The sequence below is a fragment of the Indicator indicator genome, chromosome 8 (assembly GCF_027791375.1).
Source record: "Indicator indicator isolate 239-I01 chromosome 8, UM_Iind_1.1, whole genome shotgun sequence".
Classification (NCBI taxonomy): domain Eukaryota; kingdom Metazoa; phylum Chordata; class Aves; order Piciformes; family Indicatoridae; genus Indicator; species Indicator indicator.
In genome coordinates this window covers 36,515,573-36,535,459 of record NC_072017.1, presented here as the reverse complement: position 1 = coordinate 36,535,459, position 19,887 = coordinate 36,515,573, and the positions used below count along the sequence as shown (strand labels likewise).

Here is a 19,887-nt window from a genome sequence, read left to right as displayed (position 1 = left end):
ACCCGACGAACCCTTGTGGGACTGATCTATAAAAATGAAGTTTGTAGCTTTTCAACACTTTTGTTTGTAATGAAATCATCTTGCACAATGTGGTGGAGAAATAATTCCTGTTGTGACCTTCTACTGATGGTTCAAATAACCTGTCTAAGAGACATCCTGTTTCTGGAGGGCCCTGTTGCTTTAATTCCTGTTAAAATTGGTTTTGCCTTCTGTGGAACAGTGCTGCAGAAATTAAGTACTTGCAAATGCGTTTTACCTCCAGATAAACGTTGCAGTTTGCATTTTCAATCCTAGTGAAGCTTTAGCAGACTGCTGCTTTTGGTCTAATCATTTGTACGTTTTCAGGGATTTTTAATTTTTTAACTTTCTTTTTTTTTTTAACTTTAAAAATGAATATTTTATTTTAAGCCTTTGGACCATCTTGCCCACATCCAATGATGGATGTCTAATGAGATGACTTTTTACCTCCACTAAATGGTTATATTGTTTGCACTGATGTATGCTAAGACTTGATGCATTAAATCTTTGGTCATTAGCAGATGCCATTAGCAGAAAAGTCCAAATCACTTAGAGCTTGGACTTAAAGACTTTTCATTAAAACCTGAATTTGCATGTTATTGGATAAATCTGCTAATACGGTTTAGCTGGACTCAGGGAAGTTACTTGAAAACTTTTTCCAGTGTGTACGCAGGTGCCTGGGAGCCTTGAATTTGGGGAAAGTGGCCCCTCTGGTGCTTCCTTCATACCCCATCATATGCTGAGCAACTCCTTCCTTGTTCCCACCTGGCACTTCTTGCTCCCACCACACTTAATGCCAGGCACACAGCCCTGGCTGTTGACACTGGATTTTGAGCTGGGTACGGGTCTGCTCACTTCTGCAGGACAATCTCCCTGAAATGGATAAAATCCCAGTGGTGGGGGCTCCTCACATCCTGGCCAAGCATGGGCAGCATTTCCTGCCACTCTGGAGCTGGAAGGGGTCAGTCTCAGTGGCAATTTCCCCACAGGAGCCTTTCAGCACCAATGGCATGGTGGGGAGCAGAGCTTGCCAGGAATAAGGAAAGGTTGAGGAGTCATCGATGTCATCAAATTCATTCCTCCTCCATCTTCAAGTCCATTTCTACATCTTATGTTTTTTCCCAAGCCCCTGTTTTTGAGAAACCAGATGAGGCAGGAATACTTTGAATAATGTCAGCTACATTCAATAGCATGGCCAACAGAGTCTGATGTCTGTTTTGCTAGAAGTAAGCAGTTGCTGCCTAACTGACCTCTAAGTTGAAAATTTGGATACGGTGAACAGAGGTTTTGGATATGTCAGGTGCTTGCACAGGTGCTTGAACCTTTGTCTTTATCTTCTACAAGACAGAGCTAAGATGCCTTTCGAATGCATGTTGTGCTCTCACATTTTCTTAATTGAGAACACTTCTATTCAAGTACATCTTAAAATCTGCTACTGCAATAGGAACCACTCAGTTTCTCACTCTTCCGGGCCTCTGACGGTCTTTGTTATGGCATGTGGTATTGAATAGGCTATAACATAGAAATAATGTATCTACGTTTATAGGAGGTCCTGTTTCAAACACTTTTGATCCCCTGTGTGTGTGCAGTGCTGAAAGATATCTTCCTGTCACCAGGGTGCAGGACAGGTTTTTTTCTTGGTTCCCCCCAGGAGCCTGGGCCTGTATCCTGTGGGACATGAGAAGGCCAATGAGGAAAAGTCGTCCCATCCTGTGACGCACATCGTCTGCCAGAACAGGAGGCTGCAGTTGCACCGCCTGCTTTCACACAAAACTTGTGTGTTTATGTAGTAGATGGTGTTTCACTTGCCTGAGCCGTTCCCATGCTGGATTTAAGTGGGTGCTCAAGCATGCAGAGCAGTCCCCAGTGTGAGTATTGGACAGAAGTGCATCCCTTTGCCTGGAAGAGGCACATCAGCTAACGGGTCTGAGTACCCTGGAGAAAATGCCAGTGTTGTTGTGAGCAGGGATCCTGATAACCTCGAGGCAAGCAAAACAAGCTTGTCTCTTTGTCTTAACTCAGCAGACAGCTCTGGTGACATAAACCAGAGCAGCTTTGTCCCCAGGGAACAGCTGTGGGCGGCACGAGAGGCGATGCTGGGACTGGCTCCAGCATCTCCTCCCACCCAAAACCCCTGGAGCTCCCTGGCGCATAACGCCCCTACTGATCTCGCCCTGACAAGCTGCTGGGTGGTGGGCACCAGTTCCTCTGATGTGCCATGGGCTTCATCTGATGGTTTAGGCCAGTGGCTCTTACCATTAAAGCAGTTAATAAACCAGAACCCGCAACTGACTCAGAGGCTTGAGTCTGGGCTTGTTAAAACATTGTGGTGCCTCCATTCCCCTTGGTCAATAAAGAGCAGAAAGAACTGTGGGTAGATCAGGAAATACCTTTCTTGCTTGATGCTACTGGCTTGTGTGTGGTGAGGGTGAATGAGGCAGAAGCAGGGGTGCTGCGGCCCATGTGCCAGTGCTCCCATTTACCCGGTTTTGAGAATGCTTATTGACCCTTGATGTTGAGTGTTTGATTTGATGCTGCAGGCTGCCACTTGTTGAGTACAGGCTTCCTGGTGCATATATTTACATCAGGAAAAAAAAATTAAATGTTCAGGGCAACGTTAAACAGATCATCGCATGGGAACTGGAGCTTAAAATGAGCATCGGCTGGCAAATTGTGGGATGTTTAGTGGCAATTAATTGGCATCAGAGAGGACTCGCTGCTGAGTTTGGAAAACAAAATCAAACATTGCAAAATATTGTAATGGGGAAAGCTTTTCCTGTGAGCCTGTGGCTTTGCTAGCAATTTTAATGCCCTGTCAGTTGTTAGTAGATAGTTCTAAAAGTAATGGGCTGTGCAAAAGGAAATGCAATCTGTGTATCTGTGAATTTGCAGCACAGAAAGAGAAATGGGCTTGTCCTCTCCCTGTTGGAGCCTCACAAGCCCTGCCTGGCTCCCTGTGTGGTTCACCAGCACTCTAGGTCTCCCATCAGCCTTCCTGAGCAGACAAGAACAAACAAATTAAGAAGTCACGGGAGAGAAGAAAATGGAGATAGCAGGGGGATTTCTAATGAAGCTATTTTAATACTGGGTGTGTTTTAATCGCTTCATGGTAGCACTTAATGAATACCTGAAATAAAGCCTGTTTCTGTCAGAGATTCAACACCCCTGTTTTTAAAGCTGTCTTGAGGGAGCTCAAATGTTTATTACAAATCTTCATCAAAAAACACAGTCACAGTTGTGTTCTATACTAATTTCCAAGACTGAAGAGGCTGTGGGTGGGAGGGAAGTTGGAAAAAGACAAGAATGTAGACAAGCCATTAGCACAGTGGTTTCTCACTAGCACTGCAATTAACCTGAATCCGGTTACTGATTGTAATCCGTCTAGATAGACGCTTATCCCAGGCTTTATCAAATCGCATTTGCTCTTTTCTTTGCAGTTCTCCCCTGGCTGTTGTACTGAAGTTTTTAGTGTGTGCTGTCTCTTTAGTCTTCGGCAGAGTGGTTTGCCTATCCTTATAGGCTGCCTGCATTTCCAGCCCAGACACCCTTTTCACTTCAAGTGCTGATCTTTGTGGCCACATCGTAGTGTGGTACAGCACTGTCGGTTGTGAAGCTGCCTTTCCCCATGCATTGTAGCCACAGCTGCTTGCTGTTGGGCTTCCCAAAGAGGAAGGTGGTCTGGGCAGCCTCCTTTGCCTGCTGATACTGTGGTGGCTGCTTATCCCCATCTCCTGCAGAGGCTCTCCTGGGATGCTGTGGCTCTGCAGTTGCCTGAGTAAAGGAAGCTTTAAATGACTGAATTAAAGTAACTTTCTTGTTCTCTCTTTCTCTGGTTCCCAGCATTAAATAGAACTGAGTATGCTATGTTGGGAAGAGAGACATGAGGAGGACTTTTTGTGATCTCATCAGGCCATCAGTTTATCCCCTTCAATGTGCAATTTTGATTCTAGTTTTGTTCTGAATAAGTGTTAGCAGTTCCAAAGCCATAAATCCTTGCATTGGAGTGGAAGCAGCATTTCACTTTGCCTCCCAGCTGTGGTGAATCCATGGGGTGCCATCCCCACTGTTTGTGAGCACGAAAGTTCAGGGAGACAAGTGGCCTCTGGTTGCTAAGTTGTGAAGCAGGTTAAAAAGACTCTGCCTTTTTAAATTTGGCTTTCATAGATCATAATATTCCTAAGCCCCTGTTTCCTCTAAACTGAATATTCCTATGAGCATGTTTTCCCACCCTTGCTCCTTTTAGTTTCAGGTGAGACTAAAAGTAAGGTTTCAAATCCACCACCTCCATACCTACTATGTCATTTTCCCAATGGAACTGTCTAATGATTGAAAAGGGTTTTGAAAATTAAGCGTAAAGTGATCTGTCTGCCAAGAGCCTACAAGGAGACCAGCTTTGGACATAAAACTATTTGCTCTAAATAAATGGTTTGGGGACAGAGGGAGTGACCTGAGTTCCCTCTATACTGAGCTTGCTGCATCTCTGCAAAGTTGTCTGTGGAAAGGGAGGTGGCAAATTGTAATTGAAATTATTGCTGGTGTTGATGAGCTTGTTTCATCTATTGGTAATGAGCTCTGGCCCAGATACTCTTAGCACCTCTTCTTCCATCTCTGGTTCCCTGTAAAGCTTGTCCACGGTGAACCTGGATATGGGCCTGGTTTTGACAGTGCACCAAAACTACTTATGCTTAGCCTTGCATTTTTATTGCAATAGCTGGTCAGCAAAGGTGTAAATGCAGAGTTAACTTAGCCATTAAAATGCTATTACTATTTTGAGAGGGCAACTGAAACTTCAGGGCTTGCTAAAACATTCTGCCTAAGGATAGTTTCAGGGCTCTAGAAACTAGAAGTTAAACAGGCTAAAAAAGGGATGGATTTTCCTTTGTCTCTCCAGGTCAAGGTATACTCAAACCTTCCTGCAAATCATTGTTCCTTTTGCTTTGAGGTGATGCTACAGCAATAGTGGAAGGGTTTGGGTCATTCATTTGTTGGGTTTTTTTGAGGAGCTTTTGTTACTGTGTTTTCCCCCCTGTTTTGGCATATGCTGTTAAAAACCTGAAGCCATGTTTTAGCAAAATGACCCTTTCTTTCAGGAGTGGAAGAGAATGCATGCATTTCTCCATCCTTAAGGTTTTTTTCTTTGGCTTATTTTAGTTTGAATTGAGAAGACCATCTGCTTGTGCCTATACCAAACGCACAACTTGTTGACAGGAGATGAAAAGTAGACAGGCTGGGACCCTTTTTGGCTTTTTAGAAGCAGCTTTGTGTTTAAATAACAGAGGAAAAACAAATCAAAACCCAACCCAGCACCTGTTTGGATGTTGACTCAGGGATGCTTGGGCCTTGGGTGCATTGGCTCTCTTGCTCATGGTGCCCTGCTAGCCTCCCTGCTTGTCTGTGACCTCCTTTGTAGATGTGAGTCTTTTGAAGGGTCGTTAATTTAGTATCTTTCTCTGTGCAGCAGCTGGAACAAATGGTCCTTGCAGCTCCAGCAGGAGCTGCCAGCCGCCCGCTTCGCCTGGCGCTGACCTACAGGCATTTTTGCCATGGCTGTCTCAGGCTTTTTATAGTTTTTGCACACTTGTTGCACACAGGATACCTTACAGGTGCAGGCCTTCGCTGAAGCAGTAGCTAGCTGTTTGGAAAGGCCTTGGGTTTTATCTTTTCCTTGTTTTGGGTTTTATCTTTTCATCTTGTTTTTCTTCAGAAGCATTTCAAGAGCAGTGGAAGATTTCCTGGATTCAGACTGAATCCAAGAGGCAGTGTTTCGCCATCAACTCACTAGGGATTACTTTAAACTGTCTCAAAGTGTACTCCTCGGAGGAAAGGACAGGCACTGGTTCAAAACGGAGTAATTCTGTGAATCTGGGTATGGCATCACCACCTGGCAAGAGCTGTGCCAGTGCCATGGACAGGGAATTTCTTCCCCCCATCTTTGCTCTGCCCAAAATGCCTGAGCATGGGTCAAGCTGTACCACCTGCATATTGTGACTGTTTGCAAGGGAAACATTTGCTCTTGTGATGATATGGGCAGTTGTTCCTGCATTACTTTAACACAGCAATAGTTTTAAACTAGTGTGCAGCACACAGCAAAGCTCCTGCTGGGATAATGCCTACTGCTGGGTCAGAATCTTCTTCCCTCTGAGCACTTACCCTTTGCCCACCAACATTTTATGAGCGATTTTGTTTTTTTTCAGGTCAGTTGTAAAACCAAGTAGTAGTTTCATCCAAGCCTTAACTGGCCAAATAATTCAGCTCCTGCTGTTTCCAGTATATGTATATTCTCCTAGCCCTGCCTGTTTGCGCTGTTGGTGTCCCTTCAGGGAACTGGCCCCTGCCTGCACTGCCTCACTTCACCTGAGCACATGCTTGGGAGGAATCAAAGATACTGATTGTGAAGACCAAGTTGATGAGCAAACGTCCAAGCAGCAGAAGTGCCCATGGGAGGGCCAGGGAGAGAGAGGTGCCTTGAGTGCAAGGAAAATTGCTAAAGGATATGGCTGTGCTGCAAGACTGTGCAGCTTTGGTGGGCCACTGACCTCTGTGAAAGAGACCACCAAAGTTTAGACAAACAGGAGTGAGTGTCCATTTGAGCTGGGTCCTGTGGGGCACAGCTGGGTGTCTTCAGGCCAGTGAGCATGGGTGATCCCCTTGCCATTAAACTTTAACCTTTGTAACAGGTTATGACACAAGCGTGGAAGGCCTTCAGGTTTGTAAACCACAGGTCCTCATTTTTAGTTGTTTGAGGCTTTTTTTCTTTCTTTCCAAATTGCAGATCTTGGCCTAGGCTGTACATTCAATTTCCTTTACTTTCCAGGTTGTGTAAAGAAACTTAGGCTCACAGTTTAATGAAGAGAACCAAACTGATGTGGCGTGGTAGTACACCACATGCATACATCAGAGCTGTGCTAGGAACCATTTCAACAAACATCCAACTTCTTGAGATTGTCTTGGAAATGAGATTCGCATCCTCATCTGCCTCCTGTGTTTCTAGAAGCTGCTTAAATACCAACTTGCACCAAAATACTATGTTTTGGTGGGTGGATCAGGTGTAATTTCTGTAGTGAAATATTGAAGAACCTCATGCAGGGCAATGAGCAATTATGTAACAGTCTCATGGAAAGTATGTGGACTGATAAGGTTTTGCAGAAGATTTTAAGGTTGTGTTGAGGAGAAAAGGTGCTCCTTGAACCATGTCTGTATTAGATGTAAATGTCACCAGTGTGCTGGGCAGAGCTGTGGTGATCGCTGGCTTGGTTAGCAGGTGCTGAAGGAAGCATGAGGGGCCAAGTTCCCCCTTCATGCCTTGACCCATATCAGTGGTCCCTGGGTTCAGGTCTCTGTCAGGTGTTTCTGCAGCTGCATGCACCATCTTCATAGGATTTGGGGAGATAAACGTAGTAGGGATGGCATGCTTGTGGAAGAAGGAGGAAGCCTGTGGGCAAAGGCACTGTGTAATCAGCACTGTCTTGAACCTCAGCATGAGGTAGGATTTGGCCATGTCACACAGCCCTGAGAAGCCTTTTGGCTACTAATGCCCACTGGAGCAGCAGCCAGTGGAAGATGCTTCTGCATCATCCCCAATCCAGATAACCTGAGGGCAAAGGATGCAGACCAGCATCTGACATCTGTAGGTCTATCCCTGGGACTCATGGGGCCAATATGCTTCTCCCTTTACCCCAGGGTAGAGTTGAGAGGGCAGTGAGAGGGTCATCCATGTCTGCATAGGAGACCTTGGTCTCCTGCCTGGATGCTGAGTGGGAGGAGGCCCCAGATAACCCATCTGGGTTGCCTTGTGGAGCAGAATCTGTAGCAGAACAGATTGAGTCTGTAGGGCTTTTGGAAAATGTGTCATCAGCCCTTCTCATCTTGGGTTTGTTCTGCACATGTCGTTGTGTGTTTTCTCCCTGCCACTCGCTGAGGTTGTCTTGGTGAGACCACAGGGAATGGGCCTGTGCCCACCAAGCCCCCGTCTGGTGACAAGCCTGGGTTGCCCAGGAGGATTCAGCTCCCTAGGTCCAAACCGGTGTGGGCCAGGTGGGCTGGAGAGCTTTTTATTACTGTTGCTATTTATTTATTTTCCCCAGTTTCTGGCTCTGAAGACCCCTAAATGCTCTTAATGGAGATAGAGCCTGTTTATATGTTAATTTTAAGTCCGCTGACAAGCGGTTTGCTTTTCTCCTGACTTCTCACGGTTCCTTTGCCCATTGAAAGCCGCTGCCGTGGGCTTAGGGGATAAGGTGCCGAGAATTAGAAAATAAAATAAAATCTGCAGGATGCTGGAGAGAGAGGCAGTACAGGGATTGGCTTGCTTAAAGTACAAACGGGTGATTTCTGAAAGCAAGGAATCCTGATACCAGGGGCGTGCATGACAATTACATCCAGCATAATACAAAATGTTAATTACTAAATTTGCAGAAATTAATGCTGATTAGCAGCTGCGTGCGTGTGTGACCTAAATACATCTATTGCTTGATCTTTGTTCACAATACGCAGTTTGTTGTTGATAAAGTAATTGTTGAATGGGGGGCTGGCCTGCAAGTCTCATAGCTAAAGACTGAGGGCTGATTTGTAAATTGCCTGAAATTTGTTGGCATTTGGGTTTTGCTGAATTTATACAAACAAGGGAGAGGAATAAGCTATTCCCTTTACAGCTCAACTCATCAGTATTACTGAGAATTCGTACTGCTTTTATTATTTGGTCACAAAAATGGACCTAATGCTTGTTGTCTTTCAAACACCTACTAGCGCTGCTCTCTCCATCTTGCGAAATATAAGACAAGGCCGAAGCTTAAATTAAAATCCTCAGGTTCTTATCTCTTTCCCACAGGAAAGCAAATCTGTGTTGAAAACCGTAAAATTAAGAGGAGAGCAAGGATAGCATAATTTAGCAAAAATTCATGGCACCAGATTCTGAGCTATATGACTGGAGGGATAGGTCAGACATTAAGAAGATACTGCCTACTAATGCAAGTTCCTTAAGGTGGTGCTCTGGAAACAAGACAAGCACAAAACGCTGTACTGGTTCCCATTTGCTCCCTTTCCTCTACTCCTACCGGCCTTAACAATAAATTCAGTTGTCCATTTAACAACCCTTCTGCTTCCAGAAAAGCAAAGAAATCCTGGCTTTGTACTTGGAGTATTGTCCTAACCTCTATTTGTGCTGGGATTTCAGTAGTGAACTCAAAGAGAATTAACTGGACTCTTGAATTATCTTTTGTTTACAATTCCCTATGTTTGACAGGCTACCCTTAGTGAGTTTTATCAGCATTTCTGTCTGAAGGACAGGGGGTTTTTTGGCCTCTTTTAAAAAAAATTTATTGAAAACCTGTTTGTGCCATAGATATTTTTCTAAGTGGCAGGGTGAAGTGATGAGCTAGAAAGAAGAAGCTCCTATTATGTGCTGGCATCGTTGCTGCAGCTCATCCTGCCATGGGAAGGGCAGCTCTGTGTTTCAAGCAGCTTTAATATGGCAGCGTTTCATTGGGATGAATAAGTCCTGTTGTCTTGCAGCCTTGATGCAGGAGTGTGATTTTGGGTGATGTCCCTCCATCACACCAAGTGTCCCCTCCCCTGCACCTCTGTGGGGAGTGCAGATGGGAACCGCATGGGCATTCCCTCACAACATCCATTTCAGGACCCTCTCAGGCACTTGTAGCACTCCGATGGCTTGATGTGGTGAGAGGCTTCCCAGCTGTCCCTGAGCAAAGTCTCCTCCCTAAATGACCCCTCTGAGAGGCCACTGCCAACCTCTTATATATGAAATTAGACTTTTAAGGGTAGGTTTTCAGTTATCTGCTACACAGACTGAGAGATTTCAAACAGTCTGTAAAATTGCAAGGGCAAAAATCTGACGTACCCTCTGGCAATGGCCTGGGCTTGTCCTCACTGTGCTGTGCCACAGCTGTGCAGGAGAACAATGGAAGAGTGAAGTTGATGAAGCTTGTGTTGCTCTTATGGCTGGAGATGTGGCAAACCTACACTTTAATCCCTTTTTTAATGCTTATATTGTAACCAAAATGTTTTCTCAGCTCTTCTGCTGGGTCTGCCATGCTTCAGTGGCAGTCCTTGGTCCACAGTGCATGCCTGCTTGGCATGATGCTCCTTTTGCCCTGCAGGTCTCCAGCTGCCACGTCCCTGACTCTTGTCTCCATGTCCCCAAATGCCTTTCCTCCTGCTCCCAGTCCCCATCCATTTCATAGAATCATAGAATCATAGAATCAAGAAGGCTGGAAGAGACCTCAAAGATCATCGAGTCCAACCTGTCACCCTAAACCTCATGACTATCTAAACCATGGCACCAAGTGCCACGTCCAATCCCCTCTTGAACACCTCCAGGGATGGTGACTCCACCACCTCCCTGGGCAGCACATTCCAATGGCCAACCACTCTCTCTGTGAAGAACTTTCTCCTCACCTCCAGCCTAAACCTCCCCTGGCGCAGCTTGAGACTGTGTCCTCTTGTTCTGGTGCTGGTTGCCTGGGAGAAGAGACCAACCCCCACCTGGCTACAACCTCCCTTCAGGTAGTTGTAGACAGCAATGAGGTCACCCCTGAGCCTCCTCTTCTCCAGGCTAAACAGTCCCAGCTCCCTCAGCCTCTCCTCACAGGGCTGTGCTCCAGACCCCTCCCCAGCTTTGTTGCCCTTCTCTGGACACATTCCAGCATCTCAACATCTCTCTTAAACTGAAGAGCCCAGAACTGGACACAGCACTCAAGGTGTGGTCTAACCAGTGCTGAGCACAGGGCAGGATGACTTCCCTGCATTTCCTCACCAACCACATCACTCCTCAGGCAACAGTGGTTCAAGGATGCTGATTCAGGCAACAGACCATCCCCAGTAACATTCTGTCCATTCATCCCCTCCTTGCAGTAATACAAGCATGTAAAAGTTGCATTTTGGAAGTGTCTTTTTATAATTTATTTAATTTTATTTATTTATTTATTTATTTATTTATTATTTTTCATGCAGAAGCCCCACCTCACTGACAACTGACTTAATTTTTTTTTTTCTTCTCTTGCAGTCAAACAAGGTGCCAGTGGTACAGCCTTCGCATGCAGTTCACCCCCTCACCCCTCTTATCACCTACAGCGATGAGCACTTTTCCCCAGGGTCACACCCATCTCACATCCCCTCTGACGTCAGCTCCAAACAAGGTAAGCCAGGCACCTCCCAGCACAGTGTGGGGATGTAGAGTGGTCCCAGTGCCCCCCTGCTGCTGACAGAGCTTTATTTGTCATATTTTTGGAGAGAGGGCTCCAGATGTGCATGCCTGCTTTCAGAGACAGTAATTCTGCCATGATGCTGATATTTAACTTGGCTGTTTAAATCTTCATGCTCTTTCTAATGTGATAATTCAGGCTTGCCTAGCTCGTCAGAATCTTTTAAAATCTCAGTAAGCAGCAGCCAGTCCTCACCATCCCCTCTGGTGCCTGAGGCTTGCAGCATGCAGATGCAGAAGCAGAAATCATCCCTCACCTTCCCAAAAACAAGGGAAGATTACTTCATCAGTGCTGTTATCAAAACCTTCCTCTTTTCTCTCTGTACTCAAAATTGTATTTTATGTCCCTGTATTCTGGCTGTCCAAAATCTTCCCTATGTCAATTGGCACAACTGAGGCGTAGCCCATAAAATACAGTGTGAGCCTGTGCAAGTTAAGGCTTTGCAAACATGACATTTCTTAACCTTCTCGTGCCTGCTGCCTTCTGCAGAAAGCATTAGTTTAGATATCCAAATCATGGGTGTCAGTTTTCTCTGTGCCCCTAGGGCTTCTTAAAACAAACCAGAAAAAGCCCCCCCAGATCCTCATCTGGGAGAGCGTCAGCCCAGCTCCGCTCCGGGTCAGTCTGTGGGCCCCTGGGGGAGCACCGACGTCCTCTACGGTTTTAAGCCCAGCCTGCACCAAGAGCTCCCACCCAGTGCACCCACGGGTTCCTGGAGGGAGTGTACTTCCTTTCACTGCAGTGCAGAAGCTGTGGGGGACATCATGGTTGTCGGGGAGCTGCAAGGGGAGGACTGTCCTTGGCTGGCACAAGTCTGAGCTGGGTTTTGGGAAAATGCCTAAAGAGGAGAAGCCTGTACAGGAGAACCGGTGGTGAGGAAGGAGCAGAGGGTTTGTGAAGACATTGGTTGTAGTCAGGTTTTCTGTGCGTGGGTGTGAAGTCTGTCAGTGCTGGGACTGGTCCTGGAGGGTGCTTCCCCCTGCCTTTTCCTGCACTCACGTGTCTCACCACATGGCGTGACATGTAGCTAATAAGATCCTGAAGCTTTCCTTGCGCACACATCCATGTGCACAGTTGTCCCAGTTATCTGCAGAGATGTCTAGCCACCATTGTTCAGGAAACCCAAGACTTTTTATTTCTGATTTTCCCTGATTGCCTGATTTTTATTTTGGCCTTGCTACACAGGTAATAGCATGGGCTACATCCAGAAAACACCATAGCCCTGTGGCTCCACATGGTTTTTGTTGTTGGTTTTTAGCTGATGGTTGGTTGTTGTTTTTTTAAGGGAGGGGGAATACAAAAAGCACTCTCTCTGGAAAGCTTGTCTTATAAATACGTGTTCAATATCTTTGTCAGAGTTGGAAGAAGCAGATGGAGACCTCTTATGCTTATGCTTATTTGTCTTCCTCCTTTGCATCTGTGTTCACGAGAAGGATATTCATGCTTGTTCCTTGAAATCCCAGGGGTGCTGCTGGTTAGAAAATGGAATTTACACCTCTTGCCTAATCTGGCTGCAAGGGCTGGGGCACACTCCACTGCTGCAGTTCATGAGCTCAAGAGGTTTTCACATACTGCATGATGGGCTTGCCTTCTTGCACCCCAATTCTTTGCATTTACCCCTGCTTTATTTCTGTACTCCTATCCTGCAAAACCAAAGTGAACATCTGTTTTGCTGTTTCTGCTGCCCGACTTCCCTTTTGACTTTTCTCACCCTCTCCCCTGTCCAGCCCTGTTGCAACCCACCACTCATGTCCTTATCCCCAAGCAGAGGCCTAGCAAGGGGCTCTGCATGGGGGTGGCCAGAGGCATCACTGGCACAGAGCTCGTGCCCCTCCAGTCTTCTTGAACAGGCTGGATAGCACAGGCTGGAGACTTCTGCTTTTGGCTGTGACAGTCTCCTTGATGTGTGTGGTCTTTCCATACTCCCCGTTTCAGCGCCACAGGCGTGTGGGAGCAGCCCCAGTGAAGTGGCCCATGCAGTTGCTGCAGCAAAGAGAGGATTTTTTTTCCCCCCCTCAGGTCCTCTGCCAAACGCCTCCGACCATTGTTTCTGTCCTCGCCTCCCACTGTGGGTCTGGAATGAGGCACTGCCCTAACGCCCCAGCCCTGATGTTAGGGTGCCCTCCTCCTGCCAGATTCTCCCACCGAGGGAGTCCACAGCTGTGGGTCCACAGCACTGCCTCTTGCACCCCAGGCACTATGGAATGGACATATAACCGCCACCTTGTTAAAGGCAGTCACTTCTTCCTTCCCTTTTATGTTCTTAGCCCTCTTGTGAGCAAAAACTTCCTTTGATGAGCACTGGCCGCACAGTACCTGTGCATGTTCCTGCTGGGCATTAGGTAGCTGACAGCCTTCCTGTAAGGGATCAAAAGTTTTGGACTGCTGACGATCACTGTGTGTTAGTGCAGAGAGATCAGTGTCATCTCCGTGGATCAGAAGCATGGATTTTGGGAAGGAGTAGCTCCCGGAGCCGAACCTGATAAGGCAGAGGCAGTGTGCCGTCACTCCCAGATGCGTCATCTGTCACCAGAGATGAGAGAGATGAGATGCTGGGCTTATTTTTTCACTTTAGTTTTTTGTTTTAACTGCTCTGAAAGAGCATTTCCTCTCATGTGAAAACCCTGGGATGCATGAAGTGTTCCCTCCCTTTTCAGCCAGCAGCTGATTTACACTTGTGGAAAGACTACTGGCCAGAAATTTGTTCTTCACTCAGATTATCATCCCAAGTCTGGAAATTTAGGCTTTTTGAGAGAGTAACACCATCAGCATTGTTTTCCATTCTTTCCTGTACATAATCCTGAAATACATTCCTCAAATCTTGTAATTAAATTCCCAAGATTTACATACAAACTGGGGGGAGCGGGGAATAAATCAGTAGCATCAATCTATAAACCAAGTCTCAAGGTACCACACATTCAGTCTTGGACCTTTGGAGTGCCACCACATAAATATTTAATACCTTTTTAAAGCAGCTGATTTAACATGTGAAGTAGACTTAACAATTCCTTCTGCTTCAGCCCCCTCTTCCCCAAACACATTTAAATAAACCAATGTCTTTGTGGCCTCTGCAACCATAATTCCATGTCTCCTGGGGGCACAAGGTTTAGGTGAAGAATGGAGACCACAGACCCTTTTGGGACAAGGATTAGCTTTAATCTTGAGGTGATTCTTGCAGTCATAGGACTCTGTGTTCTGGGGAATGTGAGCTGATGGATCATTCCTGATGGGACTCTTATTTTTTCCATGAAATACTACCAATGCAAAACAGATTGACCTTGGAGCCCACAGGAGTCAACTTGATGAAGAGCTTAGTTGGAGCTGGAGTGACAATTGGAAGCCAAATGAATCATATCAAGTGTGACCATTACAGGCCTGAAAATGATTCTTAATTAACCACTGATCCTCTGTGGTAGCAAGTTTCCAAATTCTGTGAATCCATAAGGGAACCCGCCAAAATGTACGAGTAGCAATTTACCTAATCTAATAGCTCTGCTGTGCAGCCTCTTTGACAATGCTTTATTTTCCTCTTGTTTCATACTGTGTTAGAATAGGTCCTTGGGATCTGACTGGGTTTGGTGAAACCACTGGGAGGACAGCACTGCCTAACTCGCTTTACAGGAGACCTGAGCTTGCACAGGTCCTTTCTCCTACATTTATATCCTCCTCCCACTTTGTTTTTTCCACTATTTGCCTTTGAATTGCAATGCTGTGTGCAAGTTACTTGTTGTTTCAAAGGTGGTGTGGGTAGCCTTTTGCTTTTAACCCTAACAAAGAAGGTGATTATTTCTTATCCAGAGCACTAATTCCATTGTAGCCTTGGCCGTGTTAGCTGTGAACTGTAGCTCACGTGTAATATTTTGAGGGGAAAGTCATTCATTCTTCTGTGCTCTTTAACAGGCATGTCCAGGCATCCTCCAGCTCCTGATCTCCCTACCTTCTATCCCTTGTCTCCAGGGGGGGTTGGACAGATAACACCACCTCTTGGCTGGTAAGATCTTTCAGCTTCTTTTCAGACAAAGGTGCATGTTCACACCGTTTGCTGTTACTGAGTCAGTCACAGCATTTACAAAATAAGAATACAGCTGCAGTAAGAAATCGCTACGTTATTTTAGTTGAAAAGATCAAAAAATGTTGATCTTTGAAATGAATTGAATCTGGTTTTTGAACACGTGCAGAAATTGAAGTGTGTAGCTTTCACTTTGAAGTCCATGTATTTCTTATGGCTCACATTTGTGGCTCTTGGCATTTGGAAAGGCAGCAGAAAACAGTTCTCAAGGAATTAAATGTAAATTTTTAATAAACAAAATTGCAATTACTGAGAGGAGAGGAGGTAAGAAGGAACTTTGAAGTGTGTATGTGGGGGGAAATCTTGAAACTGCACCCAAACAGAGAACAAACTTGGGTCGTCTGCTGCATTTTACAGTTTGTGTGTGGAGAGAAGCCTCTGTTGTTGGGAGATTTTCCTGCTCTTGCTGATACTAGCGCTCTCAGGCTCTCTCTCTGCCACTCAGGGGATCATTTTCCTTTTGGAGGAAACACGTGGTATTTCCAGTCAATTTGGCAGGATGCTTCATGTCTGCTCAGAGTAGAGAGGTACTTGCCCTCAGTTCCGTTGGAGCAGGGAATAAGGAAGCTCAGCAGCAATTTCAGAGCTTTAGAATCTCTGTCTTGACTAGTCTGTGCCCATGCAAGGAGTGATGCAGGTTTTGTTGTTTTTTTTTTTTTTTTTGTTTTTTTTTTTTTTGTTTTTTTTTGTTTTGTTTTTTTGTTTTTTTTTTTTTTTTACTATGTCTATGGAAGGGAAACATGATCCAGATGACAACAGGGACAGGAAGTAGAGCAGAAAATGGTGAAATGCTGTATTGCTGGCAAATCCTTCAGGAAGTGCCTCATGCCTTCTTGGAACAAATTATTATCAGATAACAAACTAAAATACGGAAGAATCTGTCTCTTTTTTAATTTTTTTTAATCATTATTCCCATCATTCCCCTCATTTGTTGCTGCTTGGCTGACTTCCCACCTCTACCACCAGACAGGTCCTGGCATGGGTGTTCCAGATGTGGTCAATCATTTCTTCTGAATTGCTTCTCAGTGAGGAAGCTGGGGGGAGGGAAGAGAAAAAAGGGAAAGGAAAGACAAGATATGACCTTGCAAGGCTTGGGGATGTGTTCAGCAGCACTCAATGACAGCGGGACGTATCCGTCCGTCCCTTCTGCCGTATGGTGTCCAGCTGTCTGCTGTGTGGTAGCACTGCTGAGACTTCTCCACCTTTTTTTTTTTTTTCCCTTTCCCTTTGAGCACCGCTCATTTCCAGTACCATACTCTAACTGGCATATGTGTATCCTGAACATTAAAAAGGCCAATATCTCCTTTTTTCCCCTCTGAAAGCTGATCTGCCAGTCAATAAGTGACTGTTTGAATAGGACTGAAGTGTGCAATGGTCTTCTGGACTGGTTCAGGTATTTGGGTTGAAGTGGTGCTTGCATTACCATAGCATGCCACTTGAGAGTGTTAATTGTGGTCATGGCTCAAACCATTGCTACCTGAAAGTAACCAAAATGTAGTAATGATGTTAAAAACTGGAGAGTCCTAATGACAAGATGGTGACAAAATATTCTGTATGTGTGGGAGTGTAAAGGAGGTAAGAATTTCACACATGCTTCTCCTGCTGTTTTGCATAGATTGAACTTTGAAGTAGTTAAGATGGACTTGTGTTGCTGTGGGCTTTTAGGTGGTTGTGGGGTTTCTATCAAGTAAAGGTATACTTAGAAAAGCTGCCCACTTGTACCTCACTACAGAAGGTACAGCTGGAAAGAGCCCTAAGTTTGCAAAGACTTAATAAAACTGTTCGAAAGGTTTTCTAGCATGAAAATTCACACTCTGATGTCCTTATGCTGATGTAGAGATTGGAATAAAAACTCCTAAGAGGGAGTTAACCAAATCTGATTCCAGTGCTTTTAAAACTAGGTGAGAGAGGGCTAGAGATGAGGAGAGTGTGTGTGTGTGTGTATGTGTGTGTGTGTGTATGTGTGTGTGTGTGCCTGTGTGTGCGCGCTTTGGTGGAGGAAGGCTGGTTGGTCTGCTTTCCTCTCCGGGGGAAACAGATTAGGAATCTTTCAATAGCAAGGGAGAAAGTCTGAAGCATTTAAGTATTCATTAGCTTTGAATACAGCAGAACTCTTGAAAGTTTTACCTTTTACTATTTATTTGTGACTAGTACTGAGTCCCATCAAGTGCTTGTAACTCTAGAGTAACTATTGAATACCGTATCGTATGATTGATGGGTTCCTTTCTTCTGTGACCTCAGGCAAGGTCAGCCTGTATATCCCATCTCGAGTGGATTCAGGCAGCCCTATCCATCCTCACTCTCAGTCGACCCTTCCATGTCCAGGTAGGTGTAGGAGGTGAATGACTGACTGGGGAGTAACTGCTGGCATTAGAGGGCAAGTTGCTCTTCTGCTTGCGTCTTGGTCTGCCTTTGCTTGCTTTTCAGTCAGCTAAAGCCTTACACGTACATTTTTCTTTAACATCTTCGTGTACATACAGTTTGCCTGGATCCCACACTGGTCTCATTCAGCATTTTCTTGGAAGTCTCTGAAGTATTGCAATTAGGAGCACTGTCAACAATTGTGAATTGTCAACAATTAATCGAGCTGTTTCATCTGAAATGAGTCGTCAGTTCATTTTTAGATGCAACGTACAGTGTGCATCCTTGGGTTTCGCTCATGCAAATATGCAACCAGGTGGATTGTCACTCTAGGCTGCGTTCTCTAGTTCTAATTTCAAAGCTGTTGGTAATTAGTCTTGAATCATTTAGGTATTACTCCCTGTGGAAACTTGCTCACAAGTAGGTATTTCATAGCCCAAAGCCACTAATGGCAGGGGATGCCAGCACAGCGTATTCGTACTGGTGTGTGAATCAGGCACTGTCTTTTTGTCTAAGTGCAAGCAAGCAATGCTCATTGAGACCTGGCCATGACACACTCTGGACCTCCTCTCCTCTGCTTTTGCAATCTGCAGACAGCTTCTGCATCCTGTGCTTGGGGTACACTAGGTTGAAATATACCATTCTTGGGCTTTCTGTGTGTGGCTGTAGAAGACACATCCTCTCACACGGGGACTTATGACAGGCCATTTGTTAAATGGTGGGTCCTCTTGCCTCTGTTTATGTGGGCTCATTTGGATTATCACTGTCCCTTCACTTCTGTACAAGGGAATGACAAGCATGTGCTTGTCAGGGTGATTGGGAAGAAAACTTATTGTTTCTCCATAGTAAAATGACCTGGTTTGGTTGTAGGGCTTTGTGATTGCTTTATTTCTATGGCAAGAAGGAAAAGAGCAGGGAGACTAGGGAACGGAGAAAGGAGAAAGGAGGTTCCTTAACCAGCACTCACTTAGCAAACCTTTGGACCACAGCTTGCTTTTGATGTTAATGCTACTGTCCACCAGTACAAAATAAAAAGCACAGGTTTTCTGCTGCCCTTGAGCTTGCAATGCTCAGCATCTTCAAGATCCATCTCAGCTATCCTTGAGGATGAGCTGGGTTAGTAGAGTGGGATGATTGAGCTAGTGGCACTTTGGTTTTCTTTTCTATTTTCCTTCTTCTACAAATGGAAGTTTATTTAGGACTAAAGTCCTCCTGCCCCCTTTATTTTTCCTCTTCCACGATGAAGATTTTTTAAATTCATTTTTATTGTAAGCATTTGAGGGAAGGATAGTGAGTTTAGGTGAAGTGATGTTAAAACCTTTTAGCTTAAGCACCTTGAAAAGTACGAGATCCTTTAGAGAGTCATCAGGGACCTCTTGAAAAGACTCTTATTTTGTTTCTGCATGGCAGTTCCCTACTTTGCACTGGCTGGTGGTGGATATATTAAGAGTGTTTCTATCTGTGTGGAAATACAGTTTTCGGATAAGAAATGTGTGCTTTTATTGCTAGTCAGCGCAACAGTACGAGCATTAAATGTTCCATGTGTGCATTGCTGTTTGCCTGAAAGGTAATAAAATAAGTTCTTTACAAGCAAACTGTTGGCTGATTTTGTCTGTTTATTTTTCTCGGATAGATGGGCTACAATGCACAAACTTCAGCCAAACATTTTTCATGCGCTGTTAAGGAACTGTCTTCTGTTGCAAGCTCCATGGCATTTGCATTCTTGGGGCATCCTGCTGCTGTCATATATGTTTGGTGCCTGTCTTCAGTAGAATTATAGACCTGCATTTGTTTTCTCTTTTAGGTTTTCACATCACATGATTCCTGGTCCTCCAGGCCCTCACACAACTGGAATCCCTCACCCAGCTATTGTAACACCTCAAGTAAAACAAGAACACCCGCACAACGACAGTGAGCTAATGCATGTGTGAGTCTGCCTTTCTGCACTAGCCCTTAACCTAGAAAAGTTTGAGAACCAACTCTGTCAGGAAAAGAGTTAAGGAGGTTAAAAAAAAAAATCACACTTGCCTTTCATAACCTCTTTTGAATTTTAACCCTTCTCCTATAACTGAAACAGGAGATGTAGGCTGCTGTTTGGGAAGATCAGTGAGACATGAAGTGATTTTTTTTCCTTCCAGTCTAGCATTTTTTAGCTATCAGCAACAGTCATCTTGATTCAGACATAGTCATGGAACTGTCTGCCTGTGAATGTTGAGTGTG

General features: G+C 45.1%; 1 protein-coding gene across 5 annotated transcripts in view; it reads left to right on the top strand.

Annotated features, from left to right (window-relative positions):
• LEF1 (lymphoid enhancer binding factor 1) overlaps positions 1–19,887 on the top strand; it is a 68,978-nt gene that overhangs the window by 29,933 nt on the left and 19,158 nt on the right. For 3 of the 5 annotated variants that reach the window (XM_054383226.1, XM_054383228.1, XM_054383227.1), the window contains exons 4-7: positions 11,039–11,171; positions 15,138–15,228; positions 17,548–17,631; positions 19,472–19,594. In XM_054383226.1, the coding sequence (XP_054239201.1) occupies positions 11,039–11,171; positions 15,138–15,228; positions 17,548–17,631; positions 19,472–19,594 (431 nt within the window). The remainder of the gene's footprint in view (positions 1–11,038; positions 11,172–15,137; positions 15,229–17,547; positions 17,632–19,471; positions 19,595–19,887) is intronic. The other 2 variants (XM_054383229.1, XM_054383230.1) reach the window with 1 other exon arrangement.